The sequence below is a fragment of the Chaetodon auriga genome, chromosome 15, assembly GCF_051107435.1.
Source record: "Chaetodon auriga isolate fChaAug3 chromosome 15, fChaAug3.hap1, whole genome shotgun sequence".
Classification (NCBI taxonomy): domain Eukaryota; kingdom Metazoa; phylum Chordata; class Actinopteri; order Chaetodontiformes; family Chaetodontidae; genus Chaetodon; species Chaetodon auriga.
This window is the reverse complement of record NC_135088.1, coordinates 14,722,905-14,740,855: the sequence shown is the minus strand read 5'-3', so window position 1 is coordinate 14,740,855 and position 17,951 is coordinate 14,722,905. Positions and strand designations below refer to the sequence as shown.

The 17,951-nt window shown below is 44.1% G+C and overlaps 1 protein-coding gene across 4 annotated transcripts in view; it reads left to right on the top strand.

Annotated features, from left to right (window-relative positions):
- The window catches only part of sipa1 (signal-induced proliferation-associated 1), a 31,208-nt gene that overhangs the window by 3,568 nt on the left and 9,689 nt on the right, over nt 1-17,951 (top strand). For all 4 annotated transcript variants that reach the window (XM_076750023.1, XM_076750025.1, XM_076750026.1 and 1 more), the window contains exons 2-8: nt 11,634-13,288; nt 13,960-14,084; nt 14,181-14,369; nt 14,925-15,099; nt 15,449-15,552; nt 16,809-16,966; nt 17,333-17,939. In XM_076750023.1, coding sequence (XP_076606138.1) covers nt 12,175-13,288; nt 13,960-14,084; nt 14,181-14,369; nt 14,925-15,099; nt 15,449-15,552; nt 16,809-16,966; nt 17,333-17,939 — 2,472 coding nt within the window. In that variant the 5' untranslated portion in view covers nt 11,634-12,174. The remainder of the gene's footprint in view (nt 1-11,633; nt 13,289-13,959; nt 14,085-14,180; nt 14,370-14,924; nt 15,100-15,448; nt 15,553-16,808; nt 16,967-17,332; nt 17,940-17,951) is intronic.

The window sequence follows — 17,951 nt, the reverse complement described above, 5'->3', positions numbered from 1 at the left end:
GATGCTCCAGCACAGATGCGAGCAATGTGACTTTGATCTGTTTTTGCAGGTTTAGATGAACATGTTGCAAGGTTACCAGGCAGATTTTGTTATGCTCTGAGTCAGCATCGTATCATTCCTCTCATTTTGGAGCCATTTTGCATGGCTACACCCCGGCAGGCTCCCTGTGGGGGCTCAGCGAGGAAGGCAGTTGGACAGGCGGAGCCTTCTCCTCGTTGGATGGCAGGATACTGGCACTGCAAGCCACTGGGTGGATCCTCTTAGCTCTTTCTCTCTGTTGTCACCTGTCCCCTCTTTTGGCCACTGGCCTTCATGGAGGATCAGGCCTCACTGGTTTTTGTCTGAGGCTGTGGCCCTTTTTTTAACTGACCAGCAGCACAATTAAGAAAGACCATGCAATGTTTTATTAAAATATAAGAGAATGGCTCATTTAGAGTAAGACTGCACTGTGGAGGTACATCAGGATGACAAATATTTAGTTCTTAGTTCAGTTCTCAGTAGCTACAGAGTTGATGGTTTTACAGCACCTGCTGTCTGCACAAAACTATTCTGTAAAATGTTCAAAGTGACACAAAGGAATAACAGTCTTTATGTCCCTTTCACAAAATCTGCACGAGTGTGAAGTCAAGGCTGAACAAAGAAATAGGTGCTTGAAGTACAAAGAACATTATCATAATTGATGAATGATGGATGTTTTAGAGCTATTTAAATAAATGATGTTGTAATAGTTTGGGTAATTATTGCACTTTCTATGGAGTGATAAAGAGGGAGAGTAAGAATTTGAGTCAGGGATTTCTAACAACAAAACCCTGATGTAATAGTCCTAAAATATGTGGAAGCTGCTGCCTCCATGAAACATATTTATGTAAGCATCTGCTGTGAATACTTCTCTGTATAACTGTTATATTTAGACAAGCCACGTGTACAAAAATCCCTCAACATACAACACGTTTGCATGTTATAAAGTTGCGTTTCATTTTAAAATGAAATCCAGCGGAGGAGGTCATTGTCCTTAATCGTAAGGTCCCTCTCAGTTATGTCATACGTACATTAAAGCATTAAGCGGTGCAGTGACTCCTTCTCATTGTTCTCATTGCTATTACACGAGAAATGCACTGGAGGGTATTCAGAGCCTCTGAAAGCAGACCAGGACCGTCCATTCACGCTCTCACCGCGTCATTTCATCCCCACACTCGGCAGATACAGATCAATAAGGCAGAAAGCATCCCACACTGAGAGGAGAGTAAAAATACCCTCATGAAGAATATTCTATCACATGAAATGTTAGGGGTCATCAGTGTATTTATTTCTGACTGAAGGGTCTCTTTCTTCAGTCAACTATGAGGAGGAAGTTGCAACCTCAACTGTTTCATTTACATGCTAAAGGCTGCGCTCATGAAGAAGTGAAAGCAGTTTGAACAGATACCTTTCATAGCTGCGCTGTCTGTAAACAGCCACTGCACAGCAGAAACTGGCTGTGAGACGTGACCTCAGCGGAGGGAAGAGGGCTGGAGGGGTGAGGGGAGGGGAGGGGAGAGGTGTCTCACATTTGCTTTGAAATTAAGTTCTGCCACACTTCTCTTATTTTCGGTCATTTTAATTAATGTGACACAAATATGTGCCTCGCAGCCAGAGGGATTATGTGTCAATTTTATACCTTAGTGAAGAAAAAACAGCACTGGAAATAATAATGTTAGCTGTAGGCAGACGCTGATAAACTTCACAGCTGAGCAGGTTGTAATGGCTCAGTGAATCATTGCATGCAAGCATTAGTGCACACTGGTAATTCACACGACGCACAGCAGCGTCCTGTTGACGCATGTGATGGGTTTTTATTTACAAGACTGTAAAGTCACATTCGTACTGAACCTGTTCATGCTTACGACCACAGCCTACGCCCATAGCATCGCAGGAGAAGTGACAGTAAATCAACCGCTATGTGCATCATCATAGTTAGCATAGTGGTGCACGAGCTGCTCATTTTTATGTAGGTCAGAAGGTGCAGAGCGGCTGGTGTAAATGACACAAAGCCACCAGACAGGAGAGAGGCTGTAAACTGCAGCAAGTGCTTGTCTGCGATGTGCAGATGTACAGTGGGCCTCCCCAGAAAGAGTGTGTTATTAGGATATTTGTTCATGTTTGGATGAATAGGATTTTTGGACTTGCTTGTAACTACATTGACACAAGCTTTAAGGTAAAGGTGCAGGTTTTCATGGAAATACTGAATGCATAACATTGATTTACTCTGGCATAGATATGATATTTAGAATCCTTTTTTTTTCAGTCTTTGTATATTTTACTGTGAAAATATGAATAAATAGCCAAAAATAATGATATCATATAAATGGTGAAATCCTACCCAAAGAGTCACCACATACAGACCCTCTGATGGGTGGCGTTACCGATGCCTGCGCTGTGAAAGTCAACAAGAGACAGTATTCTGTTTCTCTGAATAATCATAGCAGATCATGACAGAGGCTTAGCCAGTGTAGCTTGTAAGTTTGATGGCGAGCGTGTAGAAGTGGCCTTTCCTCACTGCAGCACCCTCAAGTCATAAGCAGCACTTACCTGCAGAAAGCTCTCAGAGATGTGCTCCCATAAACAAAGATTTTCAGCTGAGAAATGGGGATACAGCTTGGGTACTGTTGGCGCTGCAGCCATTTCATGGGCACTCGGCTGCATTTGGGTAGACAATAGGGATGGTGAGGAAGCGGGGGAGGTCAGCGTCTCTTCCTCTGAATGTGGACAAGGTAGGGTAACAATCCAGATTGCTATTAAAGCGATACTGGGCAATCTTTTTGCCTCTGCCTCAGGACTGGTTGCACTGATGACAGAGGAGTAACAGTGAATAGTAAAGCTCACCATAATCGATACAGTCATGAAGCTGAGGGTCAGTTCCTTTCTCTCTCTCTCCCTCACACACACACACACACACACACACACATACACACACACACACACAAGGCTGCCACAGAGGGACAGCTGCTCTTCCTGTCACTGCGCGCCACATGTATGAGGCTTTTATAGAGTCAGCAAAGGCACACAAAGACACACACATGCACTGAAGCCATCTCACATTCAGGCCTTAAATCTCTCTCTGCCCATCCCTTCGTCACACACATGGCCTGTCACAAGGTGTATTTTCAGATACACAGGAAGTGGCAGTGCTCTGCCAGCACACAGTGTCGATGTCATGGCAAATAAGATCAAACAATAGTGTGAGTTAGGTGCTTTCTTTTGCTGAGGCAGAGCGGCACGTAGGTTATGGGGCAAACAATAGTGCTTAAATTTGTATTTGAGAGTGCATCAATTTTAGGTTGTGCTATTTACTACTAGAGGAAGTCAGGTTTTAATATGGACAATGCTATAGAAGGAGCTTTTCTGAGCGTACTTCCTCCTTGCATTTACGGAAGGGGGAAGTTCATTGATTATGCATCCGCCGCCATGAGTAAAAAAATAATACAAAACAATGTGTAAGATGCACCGTTTCAGATTTGCTGCTCCGACTCCCAGTGGCAGTGTCTGACTTCTACAATTTAGCAGTTTATGAAGAAGCAGCTAAAAAAGCAGCCCAAAAAGAACTGAAACTGGACCGGACGTGTCTGAAGTCACACATTGGATGACCTCAACCATATTGGTTTACCGTAAAACATGAGGCACGTGCACATGCAGACACAGACACAGACTTAGATATAAATCATAATAAATCAGCTCTGGTTTGTGTGTGTCTGTGCGTGCATCCTCGATGGTTTGAGAGTGGACAAGGGAGCAACCAGCCAATGAATAATTAACATCCTGGTAACCCTCGCCCCCTTTTGCCCAGCCTGATTAATAATTCATTAGGCAGAAGACTTACTTTCAATTTTTTGAAGGACACATTTAAAGGGGGACAGCTCTCCTTGAAATCAAATATATTTGATTGTGTAGAGATGATGTTTTATCCTTCTGTGGAGTCCAGAGGGAGGCTTGACCTCCACATATATCCAGAACAGCAGTGCTGTACAGCAGAGCAGACGCAGACAAAGACAGCATGTCATTGACTCTTTTTGCTGATTGGCCCAAGGCATTTACATTCGTTGAAATAAGTTCCCCTCCAGACTTTTTGGAGCCGATCGCATCCTTCTTTGAAATAGGAGAAGTAGATATCAGTGACACAGAGGGAAACATGTTGTTTCGTTTACCCTGAAAGATGCAGTCACAATCAGTATGTGAAAAAAAGAGGACAGGCGTGAGGATGTCGAAGGAAATTAGCACCAACAACTTCTTTAAATGTAACTACGCTTCTGTGATACTGTCAGCAGCACCTTGGCATGTTATGAAAACATCATTAGAGTGAGAATTCTAAAAAGCAACAGTCAAATTCACTCTTGAAGTGGCAATGCATGTGTAATATTAAAGGCACAAATGTGTGGAGAATTGCTTGCGCAGCAGGGAAATGAGTTATTATCAACGAAAGGATCAAACTGTGGGTTATAGTCACGAGTGCCAGTCTATGTCGCTGCAAAATATTACTCACAGTAATGGCTGAAAGTTTCCGATATGCTTCAAAAAAAAAAAAAAAAAATTGAAAAAACCCACTCTTGTTTTGCCACCTTGACAGTTATCCTCTGTTTGAAATCGGCCCGTTGAGCAGCGGGCTTATTCTCTGTCTTTGGGGACCAATAGCTCAGACTGACGTTTGCAAACGGTTTGAATGAAAAAGAGATAAAGCACCTCACAAAAAAGAGAGTGCTGCAGTACCATCCACTTAGCAGCCTCAGGACTTGGCCCAGTTCACTGTCCGCAGTGTGGTGGTGGTGGAGGAGGAGGGGGGGGGGGGGGTCGATGGGGAAGATTGAGGATGCTTAGAGCAAGTGTGGGGCATTAGAATGAACTCATTTTCTGAATCAGATCCAGCCACATTAATACACATTCACCTGATTAAAAGCATTGCAGTTCAGTGTCACATATTCTGCAGCAAAGCAGGGATGCAACCTGATCTCAAATGTAACAGGGTTGTATGGGATCAATAATGACAGTGAGACTGTGCCAGGCTTTAAATTTCCCAAAATCAATCACTATAAGGAGTTGATTTAGACCTTGTGGTTAAGAGTCGGCGAGGCAGCTTTTAACTACTAGGATAGACAGCGACACTACAGCAGCTGACCTGGAGACTGTGAAGCTGGACGTTTACTCGCCTTGTTAAACATTCAGTGAAGTGGAGTAACAAGCATGTCGTTGGATGCTGGTGTTAGTGCTGGTATCTCCATCTTTACGTATCATTTTAATGTCACATGTCAAAACAGACTGCTTGCCTAATATGTGGAGGCATGCGGTGTGTTTCACAGCAACAGTCTGCAATTTTGACAGAAAGACAACGAGAACGGCATCAAGTTGCAAGTCTAAACAGTCGCTGCAACATGACGTGATGGAGTCGATAAGGCTGCCGTAAGCGTGCAACTTTTGTCACTAATCACATCTAATTGCTGCTGAGCTGTTAAGCTGATTTCTGCAGCTTCACCTGAGGAGAAAACAGATCAAATCTTGATCATCTTTCCCTTACCATTAAGTACTTCAAATGACCATCAGCAACACCAGCCTTAGTTATGATAAAAGCACATGAGTTTAAGTTGCTGGTGGAAAGCAATGAGCTGCTCATTCATGCTGCAGTGTGGCAGCCAGTCGGGCCTGACATGTGGAGGTTTTGAGTAGAAACGATGACGACACCCATCCTCTCACGGTTCAAAAGTCAGTCATCTCTTCCTGTTCCACAGGAAGCAGACCTGCTCGGGTGCAAAAAAAAGTCAAGCGACCATGACTTCCCCAAAACAGTGTATGTTTAATATGACTCTCCTCTGACTTCAGTTTGTGTCCTGACGGTGTGCACCAGAGAGCCATTAACCTTGTCCTGGACTTCACGTGGAAGTGGACCTCATTTGCTGTCATCACTTAAACCAAACATCTACCCTGGGCAGTCATGGCCCTTCAAAGTGAATCTGGTACAAAAGAACAAAGGAATATTGTCCAAGCACTCGTATACAAAGAGACATAAGCCTTAAAAGCAGATCAAATGGTGCTGCACCACAGAGTAATTTCACATTTCTCCCTCTGCTCCGAGGGTTTCAGGCTGACGTGACACTGTCATCACTACTGATGGACACAGGAGCTCAGCACACAAAGAAATTGATTTTTCAGCACCAAAATAAAGCCTAGTTTATCTCGAGAATGTGAGCACAATACTGAGATCATTACTGTCCACTGACTGCTAACAGAGTTTTAAGCTCTCAGACGCAGGATTAAACACTGCTGTCTACATGCATTATTGAGTTTCCCGGGGAAGGAGACCGGCTCTGGTACCGTGAGATCTGCGGAGGGCAGCATCCTCCCTGTGTTCTTAAGGAATGCTCCAAATCTTTAGAAAAAAAAAAAAAAATCCTGGAGAGCATCAGCTGCATGTCTGGGTCATCTCTCCTGGACTGATCCTGTGGCAGAGGAGAGAAACAAAGAAACCATTTTATTCTGTTTATTATTCAAATTGATGCAACACTTGAATAACACTGCACAGACGACACCGTCTGCAAACCATTGAGAATACAGCTGTTTTATGAAATAATCTGACTGTGTGAATACATGTCAGACTTATCATCCATGATTGGATTCATGTGGTGAATCAACTTCAGTGAATGAAAAGCAGGAGAATTCTAAGGTCATCGGTGACATATGCATATTAGATATATGACAAAACAACCAGATTTTGTAGATTTAAGAGTCAGCAAATCAAATTCTCTACAGTTCTTCCTCAGTGTCATTTAATACAAAGAGTTTAATGATTCCTGCTAACCAGCCCAGTGAAGAGTCAAGTTTTTGTTGATGTGGCGGCAGAGTTGTAGCTGAGGGAGAATCAGGGGTCACACACAGTTCCCATCAACCGCTGCACTCTCTGACATCTAGAAATGGACGTGGGCGAGCGCATGCAACTGTAACAGTATGGAGCATGTGTTTCCTCGTACAGGAGAAAAGATAGCAACGTGTGGTGTTACTTCATATTTGAGGAAAATGAAATAGCAGTAATCTCTGTACAGACGGTGGCCTACATTGTGTTTTGGCATTAGAAAATCTTAGAAAATAACCATAAAAGATGGTGTTAAACAGTTTTTTAAACCAAAAGCCATCCACGTTTAAAGTACAATCAGCTGTATTGAAAGCTTTTGAAAAAGCTGCTTCCTGCTGCTGTTTATTGTCTCCAGCCTTCACAATATCCTTAAGTTCTTTTTTATAGCCACTCAGTCAGTCCTGCTATCCTGAAATGATCCATTTATGATCATATTAGGGTTTGGTTTAAGCCAGACTGCAGCTCATAAGACTGTTCAGCTCGAAGTATCCTGGGAAAACATTAAGCTGGTTGTTAATCATTTATGTGTTTTTCTAGGGTAGCAATTTTTTGGATCAAGAGGTAGGCCTAGTTGTTTAAATGAGAAAGCTTCACTGTTTTTGTGTTGGGAGGATGAACAATGAAATTTAAATTGCCAAGCTAATGCATACAGCTGAAAATGCATTGAAAATAAAGACAAGTGGTTCCCAAATAAATTGCGCAGAAACTTGAGGGAGCAGGAACAAAACACTTCAGTTCCTCTTCACTTTGCTCCTCTACATAAGGTGTATCACACACAGACAGAGGACAGTTTTGATTCAGACTCACTGTCGATGTGGTGGTAGCATGCATTTTAAAGACTAATCTGGGCTAGTGAAGTGAATTTGACTGAAGACGCCACTTATCAGTAATGTTAAGAGAATGGCTGTCTTTGCTTTTAAAACATTAGGCTCCTTTCCACCAAGTACGATTTTCTGTGCCTGCAGATCTATTTGATTCTGATTCAAAGGGAATCTATTTAGTACCCTCACACGGCAGTGATCTTTCAAAGTAATGAGAAGAGGGTGGTAGTCTCTTGGCATTTGAATAAAATAATCATGATCCAACACCATCATTTTCAATTCAATTATAACTTACATAATAACAATGCAACTTAAGACTAGCTGAAATCATTTAAATGCACATGCAGCTAAGTTATTAATCAAGTCATGTAGATCTGCTTCATATTAACTTGTAAAAGCTGGCTGACCAGTCTGACTTAACTGGCCCCACTGGGTGACCAACCTCATTAGGAGTGCCGACCAGCAGAACTTGCCTGATACCAGCTTGACCAGCCAGGTGAACCACCAAGACCAGCTTCAAACCAGCTAATCCAGCAACAGTATTTAGTATGTTCATTATTAGAGATAAGTGTGTTAGCATGCTAACACAAACTGCAGACTAATATTGCCATCCCTTGAGCAATGCTGCTAGCATGACCAAAAACAGATGCTAATGTGTGTCATCACGCTTTATTTTTCACTTTTTCTGATGTTTTGAATTAAAATGCAGCCAACGTTTCATTCTTTGGGCTGAGCGTTTATCTGGATTGTGGGAGTACAACTGTGTTATCTTTCTGTCCAGTTGATTTAATTTGCCCACCACCTTTATCCTGTAGCAAAGCCATAGGCCTGTAGATCCATGGATAGAGCCTCTACCCAGTATCTGCTACTGAAATCTGAATAAAGATTATTCAGTCAACCATCATCAGGATCATTTTTCCGCCCTTTGAGTTGTTGTTGTTGTTGTTGTTGTTGTTGTTGTTGTTGTTTGCTGAGGAATATGACCGAAGTCACTGACACAAACATCATCAGTGGTGGGATTGTTTGAGAAAAGTGGAGCCATTTCACCTTCTGAGTAAACACTGGATAACACATCGAAAGAGGGTGGCACCAGACTAGCTGCTATGGAAACAAGAACTGATTCATGGGTTGGGGGTCTAAAGTAGCTCAGGAATATGTGGTTTGAACAAAGGTATTGAGTCGTAAGTGTCCAAGTTCAACCTGTGCTTGTGTTGGTGGAGAGCAGGAGTGTTTCTGGCAGATCCTGGAGGTGAAGTTGGTTGTTGGAACAACATGAAGGCAATCTGTGATTCTTGAAAACGAAGCTGCTGCCAATAATCTACACTCCCACTTTGGGGCCGTGGACAAAATGGATTGCTTGCACTTTTACAAGGCACTGAGAAACATGAAGATGATGTCACACCTAATTAATGCAGATAGACAAACATCATTTGTGCCCACATGCTGGTGGAGAAGATTTGAAGGTTCCTAGAAAGAAACATGAGCTGCGTTTTAATGTCAGCAGCCCTGGCACCAAGCAGACAGCGCACAGAGGCTGCTCTATGCGAACCAGTGCTCGTGTGTCAGATGGGGAAACGCACATGGCCGGAAATGTCTTAAATGGTCAGGGAGAGAAGCCTGGACCAGACAGAGGTATTAAAAAATGTGTGCAGAAAATTCATCACTCGACTTTTGTTGCATGATTTGAAGCATACGACAAAATCAATCAGACAGACATGGAAGTATTTTTATGGTCCCAGTGCTACACATGTTGTTCAATCGTATATGACCACAGCCTACTGGTAACACTGGTCGTCCTTATTGCCATTTGGCACTCATTGTATCTGCGTACATGCAACCTGCCTATGGTGATTATTTTAAGGCTGAGTCGGAGTCAGTATTTGTGAATTTGACCATTCTAGGCCAATAAAATGAAATTATATGACTTACATGACCTTCAAAATGGCAGGAAATATAATGTAACATTTAAGCCGTCAACAGTTTTTGACTGCTAGGTGTGGCTACACTGGAGGAATCTGGACTCATGACTTCAGTATTTTTAAAATCCTGACTATGGCCACGCATACAGAAACATGCATCCTGCCCAGTTCCAGTAATTTAACTCCACCTCCCCAGTTCCTTCTTGTATTACCATTTAGATTTATTTGGATTTTCAATGCTTCTTTCAGTATGTGCTCATTTTCATCAAATGCTGCGTGTCTCAAGCTCTGCCGGGGACACTGAGCTCAGGGATGGTCTGCGTCAGCTTGTTTAAGCAGAGTCATGCCACCAAACTAAAATGCATATCTTTGTTGATGTGAATGGTTAAAATCTCAACTTGATTGTCAGAAATGAAGATACTGCTATTTGGTGCTTCCAGCTCTTTCATTTTTGCCCAATCTATGGAGACTTTGAAATCTTAATGTGTTGCAAAGCTCGTGTTATTTTCAAGAAAACAAGCGCAATAGAATATAACAGTATAATCTAGATTTTGGATGGCTGTTGTGTCCAACATCGCTATTATTGAATATAACAAGAAAACAAGCACAGAACACAATGCTGACAGTGATCAAATTGTTGAATCAGACAGTATAAATCAATAACATGTTACAAAGCCTGACACAAGCCTTATTTCCCCTTTTTGAAGAGCAGACATAATCCACTGCAGTATTAACAAAAACCTTTCAAACTGTTTAAATCTGCACACTTCCTGGTAACAGTCAGCGCCTCCAGTGTCACCGAACGTCTCCTAGATGATATAAGTGCATGTAAACACTCTATTTATTAGCATATCTTGACACACCATTGAAACTACTGATAACGTCTGATTGTGACAACAGTTACTCAACTTTACATATTATATATTTTGTTCACGGCTTTTTAAAGGCTAAATTTAAATGTCTGCTGCCTGTCCTCTCTTACTTGCGAGGAAACAGCGAGAGTGAGCAGGCGAGGAGGGGAAACAAAGATTTCTTGTGACTTCCTCACTTTAGAGAATTTTCTGTCTTGTGCGTGCATGTGTGTGTGCGTGTAGCTTTTCTGGTAGCAGCTCTGCACCACTGCACCTGCTCTTTAGGCTGCAAGCACGAGAGGGGAAATGCATGTGAAAAAGCTAGACAGGAAGAAGCCTCGTACCTTAGTGAGTGCGACAGAAGGTTTCGACTTGAGTTGATTGACGTCAGTTTGGTCAAAGACGGGACACCATTGACAGATGATGACACAAATTAGCTGATCTGTACCTGAGACAACATCCACTTTGCTGGTAAGTTGTAGTCAAAATTTAAAATGATGAAGTGCATTAGGACTTAAAAAGGGGAAGCGAACTGTCTCAGACACTTACCGCAAAGCTATAGCCTTTAAATTACTCTTAACCTCTTCTTTGATTTGGTGAAAATAAGAACATCTTATTGGTAGTTATTAAGAATGTTCCTGTTGTTATTATATATATTTTTTTAATACTGGCGCAGGAGTAAACAAACCAAACTTCATCTGTTTGTGCATGAACGTATGAGAGGGTGAGAGAAAGTAACACATATTTCTTTTGTATGCTGGCACACTGTCAGTAAGCCAGGAAGACCCCCTCCCCTGTGTTAATACTGTCTATTGTGAGCATGTGCAGTGTGGATGTGGAGAGCATTTAGTCTGCTACAAAACTATTTAGGGAAACTTTGGAACGGAAAGTGTGTAAAGGAAAGAATAATAATGAGGGAAAACAGAAAACAGAGGTACACGGCATTACTCAACAATAAAACACACGTCAGAGGCGCTTGCTGCTTCATAGTTGGAATTCAATACTTCTTTATCAAAGCCATTCTTCTCCTCAAAGTGTTTCTGTGTACTCACTGACAAGCTGCTTTGGCTGAATATAAAGCTGTCGATTAGGATAATAGCAGTGTGGGTGAATGATGGGAAAGATGAGATTGAAAAAGACATTTTTTTCTCGCTTTTTTTTTTTTCTACAGGTGGCCAGTTGACCAAAGCAAAAGGGAAGCTGTAGGCACTGAAGAGTGCAGACGAATGGATGCCATATTAGAAAGGTTGATAGAGACAGAGCCTCTCCTACACAGAGGACAGCGAGCCGGGCTCCAGTGATGATCCTCTCATCCTTACACCGCAGGAAGGAGCACCCCGCAACTGGAGTACCACCTAAACACACATCTGCACACCTGGACGGACCCCTGCGGCGAGACGCAGCCACATACTCTCCTCAATCTTCTTCAGTTACACTTGAGAACACTTTGACTTGTGAAAACAAAGTGTGGCACCTCACAGAGGCATCTATGAGAGCCCAAGGGTTGAGAAGGTTCAGCCATCTTAAGTGGTGTGAATGAGGGCTATATTTGCTGCTTTCACTCAGATAGGTTTTTCATCTTCGTGCACAGTTCTCCCGTTTCACACCACCAGCACCATAGAGACCAGGACAGAAATTTAACTGGGAGAGCAGAGCGCTCTGGACCAGAGTCGAGAAAAGATCGTTGGACTGGAGTCGGTTTCTCAGGCGCCATGCAGTCAGATGACCTCTTCATCCGGAAGTTTCGCCGTCAGAACATGCGGCCGCCTATTGCCACCGTCAACTTTGACCCCAAACGGGACGCAGGTGTAGTGGAGTGGCCGCCCAGGAGGGAGGCTGACGGAGCTGATGGAGACAGCCTCACTCCGAGTCGTGCAGGCCTGACCCTGAGGTCAGTGGGCAGGGGCCACATCATGCAGAGAAGTAACAGCGATGTAACCTTGGGAGACCTGGACTCCTCCGGGAAGACAGGGGGCAAAGCAGCTCGGGTGGCTGGTGAGAAGGTGGGTGCGGGGTCTCAGGGGGACTCAGGTGTGCTGCTTCACAGGGAATACGGCAGTCTTTCCTCACTGGAGAGACAGACTCAAGCCCAGGAGCCGAGCGCAGACGACCAGGGGGCCCTGAGTCCAAATGCACTCCGCTTCAAAGACCCTTTCCTGCTTTTAGGACTGCAAGGCAACCCTCCAGAGCCTGATGGATTCTTTCGGGGTCTGTCTCTTTCCACAGGGGACTCCCCAAAACCTGCCAAGCCGCCGAAGCCTGAGGGTCTAAGTAAGAAGACCAAACCTGTGCCCCCTCAGATCCCTCAACCAGGTCCATATGACAACATCGGGGGTGGAGCCTGGGTGAGGAACTTTGCCCACTACGACGTTCAGAGCATCCTGTTTGACCTCACTGAGGCGGCCACAAACAGAGACAGCATTGGACGGAAAAAGAATATCACCTCAGGAGCTTCTGCCGCCTCCCAGCTGCGTCCCCTCTCCCAAGCCACCCTGTCCTCACCTGCACAGGGCGGGGGAAGCAACGGGGGGAACGTAGATGACCCTGAGCAGTCGCTGCTGCTGGATGAAGGTGATGGCAATGATAATGAGCTCCTGCTCAGCTGCCCCCACTTCCGCAATGAGACAGGGGGAGAAGAGCAGGTGGGTCTGGGTCGATCTCAGGGGAGGCGGGGACTCTGGTCGAGCCTGCGAACCCCCAACGATGCAGTGTCGGTCCTGGAGGAGCCCAGAGAGAGTCATGTCCAACAGCAGGGCAAGAGCAACTACTTTATAGAGCATGCAGATCTGGGAGCTCATTACTATCGCAAATATTTCTACATGAAAGGTGCGTGCAGTGCAAGTCAGCTTTAATTTTTGCTGATTCTGTTTATGCCCAGTTGGTGGAGAGAATGATACCACAGGGATAAAAATCAATTACTATCCAGCTTAGTAAAAGAGGAAGTACACTGTGATGCTATTCAATCATGGATTACTAATCACGTTTCAACTCTTCAGGGTACAAATTTTCAGATTTCTCATCAGGTAGCGACTGTGCCAAAAATGATTAGGGAGGAGCGGGAGGTCAGAAATGGGGGAGGTCATGTACTTTTTCTTTTTCCTGAGGGGAGGGCAGTCAGACTTTTCTGTGATGGTATGGGAGGGTCTTTTTTCAACCTGGATTTCTATTTTATTTCAGCTTTCAGCTTGTATAAAGAAACAAAATGAGCTTAATTTAAAACTGTAGTCGCCATATTTGCCATAAATACTGTATATTGCTTTGATATGAGGAGGAGGGCATTGCAGTTAAGTTGATGGTTCAAAGAACATCTTATTAATGATAATAATAATGATCATGATTAAGTACAAGATTCAGCCCCCCTCCCCACTCTAATCTTTCTGTACAGTCCCTTATGAGCACCATATCTTAACCCAACACTGTGACAGTTTTTGACATGGTGCAGCACTTCCATTACTGTTCTTCACACTTGTATTTATGCGACTCTGCTGTCATCGCAGAACACCAGAATTTCTTCGGCATGGACGATCGCCTCGGTCCAGTGGCCATCAGTTTCCGTCGAGAGGAGAAAGAAGGATCCAGCGGAGCTCAGTACAATTGCAGAATCATCTTTCGCACCACAGAGGTAAACCTGCGCTTTTCTCTCCTCAAAGCTCTCATCAAGTTCAATGCGTGTAAAATTGATTCTGCTGGATGTGACGAACGCGAATCGTCCCCTCAGATGAAGACACTGCGAGGTTCCATCTTAGAGGAGTCGGTGCCTTCTGCTGCCCGTCACACGACCCCTCGAGGCTTGTCTCCCAAGAGGCTGCTCGAGTTCATCATGCCTGAGCTGAACCTGCACTGCCTTCGCTTGGCCTCAAACTCCCCCAAGGTCCGGGACACCCTGCTGAAGCTGGATGAACAGGGGGTAAGTAAGGCTACATCTGCTGACGCTAAATACTGCTGCATGTGTCAGGCAGAGAGCGTTTCAGGTCATCGGATAGTTACAAATAGCAGCAAGAAGCTCTCTTTGAACATCAGAGTGTCTGAAAACTGACATTCTGAAGTCTACGCTTACAGTCCACAGTGATCAATCAGCTGTGGTAAGATGTGGAAAGTGCAGTTATTATATCTGTTCTATATATATTCTTCTCTCAACTACTTCTGCCACCATGCTGACTGGTCGGTGCAATAAGCTGTCACTTTAGCTTCACTTTCATAGTCTGTGTTATATGTCTGCATTGTTTCCTACTGTGCAGTTTTATTGGGAGAAATTCCCATTTTCTGTTGTTTGTTTTTTTAAATATATTTTCTTACATCCCCAAATTGTTTGTGTAATTGTTTACAGGCCAAAATGAATTGTAAATTCAATGTATTTTTTTCCATCAGATGTCCTGGATGTTCGAGTGAAACTTGAATATGCATATTTAACAGTGTGGTGAGGATAATTATAACCTCCGTGCTTCTCTGTCTTCTGATGTAGCTGAATTTCCAGCGAAAAGTTGGGGTGATGTATTGCAGAGCCGGACAGAGCTCAGAGGAAGACATGTACAACAACGAGAGCTCGGGGCCGGCGTTCGAAGAGTTTCTGGATCTGCTCGGGGAGCGGGTGCGCCTGAAGGGCTGGGAGAAATACCGAGCTCAGCTGGACAACAAGAGTGAGCTGAAAACACACACCACACCCAGATCCATTGGCTGGATCTCACCTTGTCGCAGGACCATTATCCGAAGGGCATCAGTGCACCACTGAAAGCCTAAGATAACTGCTATCTAGCCTCATGTAATCTGAGTAATGCCTGCAAAATAGCATAGTCACTGCTGATTATCTCAGAGCTGTTTTCCCTTCAGTGAGCAGCAGAGAACAGCAAGTGGGACAGATCTCACCCTGACTGTGACAGTTTGAGTTTAGTCTTTCATTCAGAGACGTTGACTGATTTTGCTGAATCTCTTTGTGTGATCTGTGTGTGTGTGTGTGTGTGTGTTTCTATGTGTCTTGTGTTTGTGTAGCGGACTCCACGGGGACACATTCCCTCTACACGCGCTACCAAGACTATGAGATTATGTTTCATGTGTCCACTATGCTGCCCTACACAGCCAACAACACGCAACAGGTAAAATAAACCCTTGTATATTTCAACACAGATATGACATATGATTTCCTTTTCCTGGCCTTCGCGTTGCAGAAGCATTTCTTCCCAATACCAGGTTCATGTTCACAGACTGAGAATTTTCTCAAATGTTTCACCTCTATTCCTAAAGAAATTGCATCAGTCTCGGTACAACCTTGATTACCCATCTCTGTTCAGACCGTCATGCTTTGGTAAATGCTTTAGAAAATGCCTCTGTACTCCGCAACAAGCATGACATAAAAATCCTGCCCCCCAGTGTTCACTCCCACCATGAAGGTATTCACCATCGCCTCTCAGGCAGCCTTCCTCGTTCAGCTGACTGTCAGAGCTTTATGTGCAGTCTGTGCTTTAAGCCTGTTTGCTGTCGCTTACAAAGAAACTGGACATGACATACTAATATAGATTAAAGGTTTAAATAAAACAAAACATGGTAGTGACAAAGCCCTGACATACTCTCTTTAAACTGTACACTGGCAGCAACAGCTTAGCATTTGGTTGTTTTAGTTAAATAATGTGTTTATTTTATGTTGAGTTTTTTTTTTTTTTTTTTAATATAGTTTCAGTTCCAGGCTTTTCTGCTTTGGAAGAAGTGGCATTTCATAAAGATGTTTCGTAATGCATAATCAATGAGCTGGAAGTTACAAGACTCTGTGGTCTCCCAGGTGCAGTATTTTCTGAGCGTCGAGCTGTTGTAATATTGAGAGCAGCAGCATGGTCTTGCCATGCAAGATTTTAAAAAATACTTATTTCACACAACTTTGCGCACTTGACTTCAGCACTACTCTTTTCTCAAGTTAGCCTTTAATTCAACTAGCAGCTTTGATTTTATTTGTTTTTGTTGTTTATTTGGATCTCCATTAGTTGTTTCCTTGGCAGCAACTACTCCCCCCGAGGTCTGTATTCAAAGAAAATACATAGATTGAGCAAATGTTTGCGCTTATACTACATACAGTCAGTAATGTAGTTACCATTGCATCCAAAAATAAAATGACATCATAACCATACACAAAGGAAACATTAAAATAGAACCTTTAAATCAGTTGTTAAGTAAATACTACTACTACTACTAAGTAACCTATTTGCTTACTAAGTGTAGTTCATTATCTGTTTCTTAATTCATTGTAGATTCTTGACATATAAAGCATTTCAAACTGCTGCAGTGAGATATGGGTCATTCTCCTCTTAGTTTACCGTAATGACGCCTGTTTGTTTGATGCATTTCTCTGTCTGTCCATCAGTTGCTGAGGAAGCGACACATCGGAAACGACATTGTGACAATCGTGTTCCAGGAGCCAGGCGCCCTGCCCTTCACTCCGAAGTCCATACGCTCCCATTTCCAACATGTCTTCATCATCGTTCAGGTTCATGAGCCCTGCACTGACAAAACCTATTACAGGTCTGCCTTTCTGTTACACTCTGTTCAAAATAAATACATCTTTTTACCCCCACAAAAGACCTTACCCTCCTCTTACAGGCTGAAATCTCTTGAGACCGTAAATTCATGAGCCAGTGTGTCCTATGTGTCATAGGAAGTGTAATCAGTGGAAAGACAGGTGTTACTATATGCACTCTAACACAATAGTTGTGGGGCGGCTCAGGAGAAATCACAAATCTGTACATCGCTGCAGCAGATTCAGTGTAAATGCTTATAATTCTGGAGAGTACTACACAGCACTCAGGCACGGAAAACAAGACATAGATCGCATGTCTCTGGGGTACCCTCTCTCACTCTGTCATTCCTCTTTTCTTCTCTCCCTCTCAGGGTGGCTGTGACACGCTCTAAAGACATACCATTATTTGGCCCACTCTTCCCCAAGGGCGCCCGATTCCCTCGCTCGCCTGCCTTTAGAGACTTCCTCCTGGCGAAGGCAGTGAATGCAGAGAACGCTGCGGAGAAGTCAGAGAAGTTCCGCTCCATGGCCACCCGCACACGGCAGGAATACCTGAAGGACCTGGCCGAAAACTATGTGACCACCACGCCCATCGACTCCTCCACTAAGTTCCCCCTGCTTTCTCTGGGAGGCAAGCGCAAAGACAAGCTGAAGGGTGCCAAAGGGGCCGAGCTGCACAGCGCGGGGGCGCTGGTGTGGGCTGTGATGGTCAACGGTGCAGATGAAGGGGAGGCGGGAGAGCTTAGGCTCCCCTGTCTGCTCGGGGTGTCAGCTGAGTCGGTGGTGCTCATTGAGAGGTGCACACGCAGGGTGGTGTTTAACTGCTCTTGCAGGGACGTAATCGGCTGGAAGGCAGTAACAGAGACTAAGGAGGGGGGGCCCTGCTTGGATATCTTCTATGAGCGTGGGGAGTCGGTGTCAATCAGTGTAATGGAGAGCCAGGCGGAGGATATACGAGAGGTGGTGCAGAGGCTAGAGGTGGGTGATCGT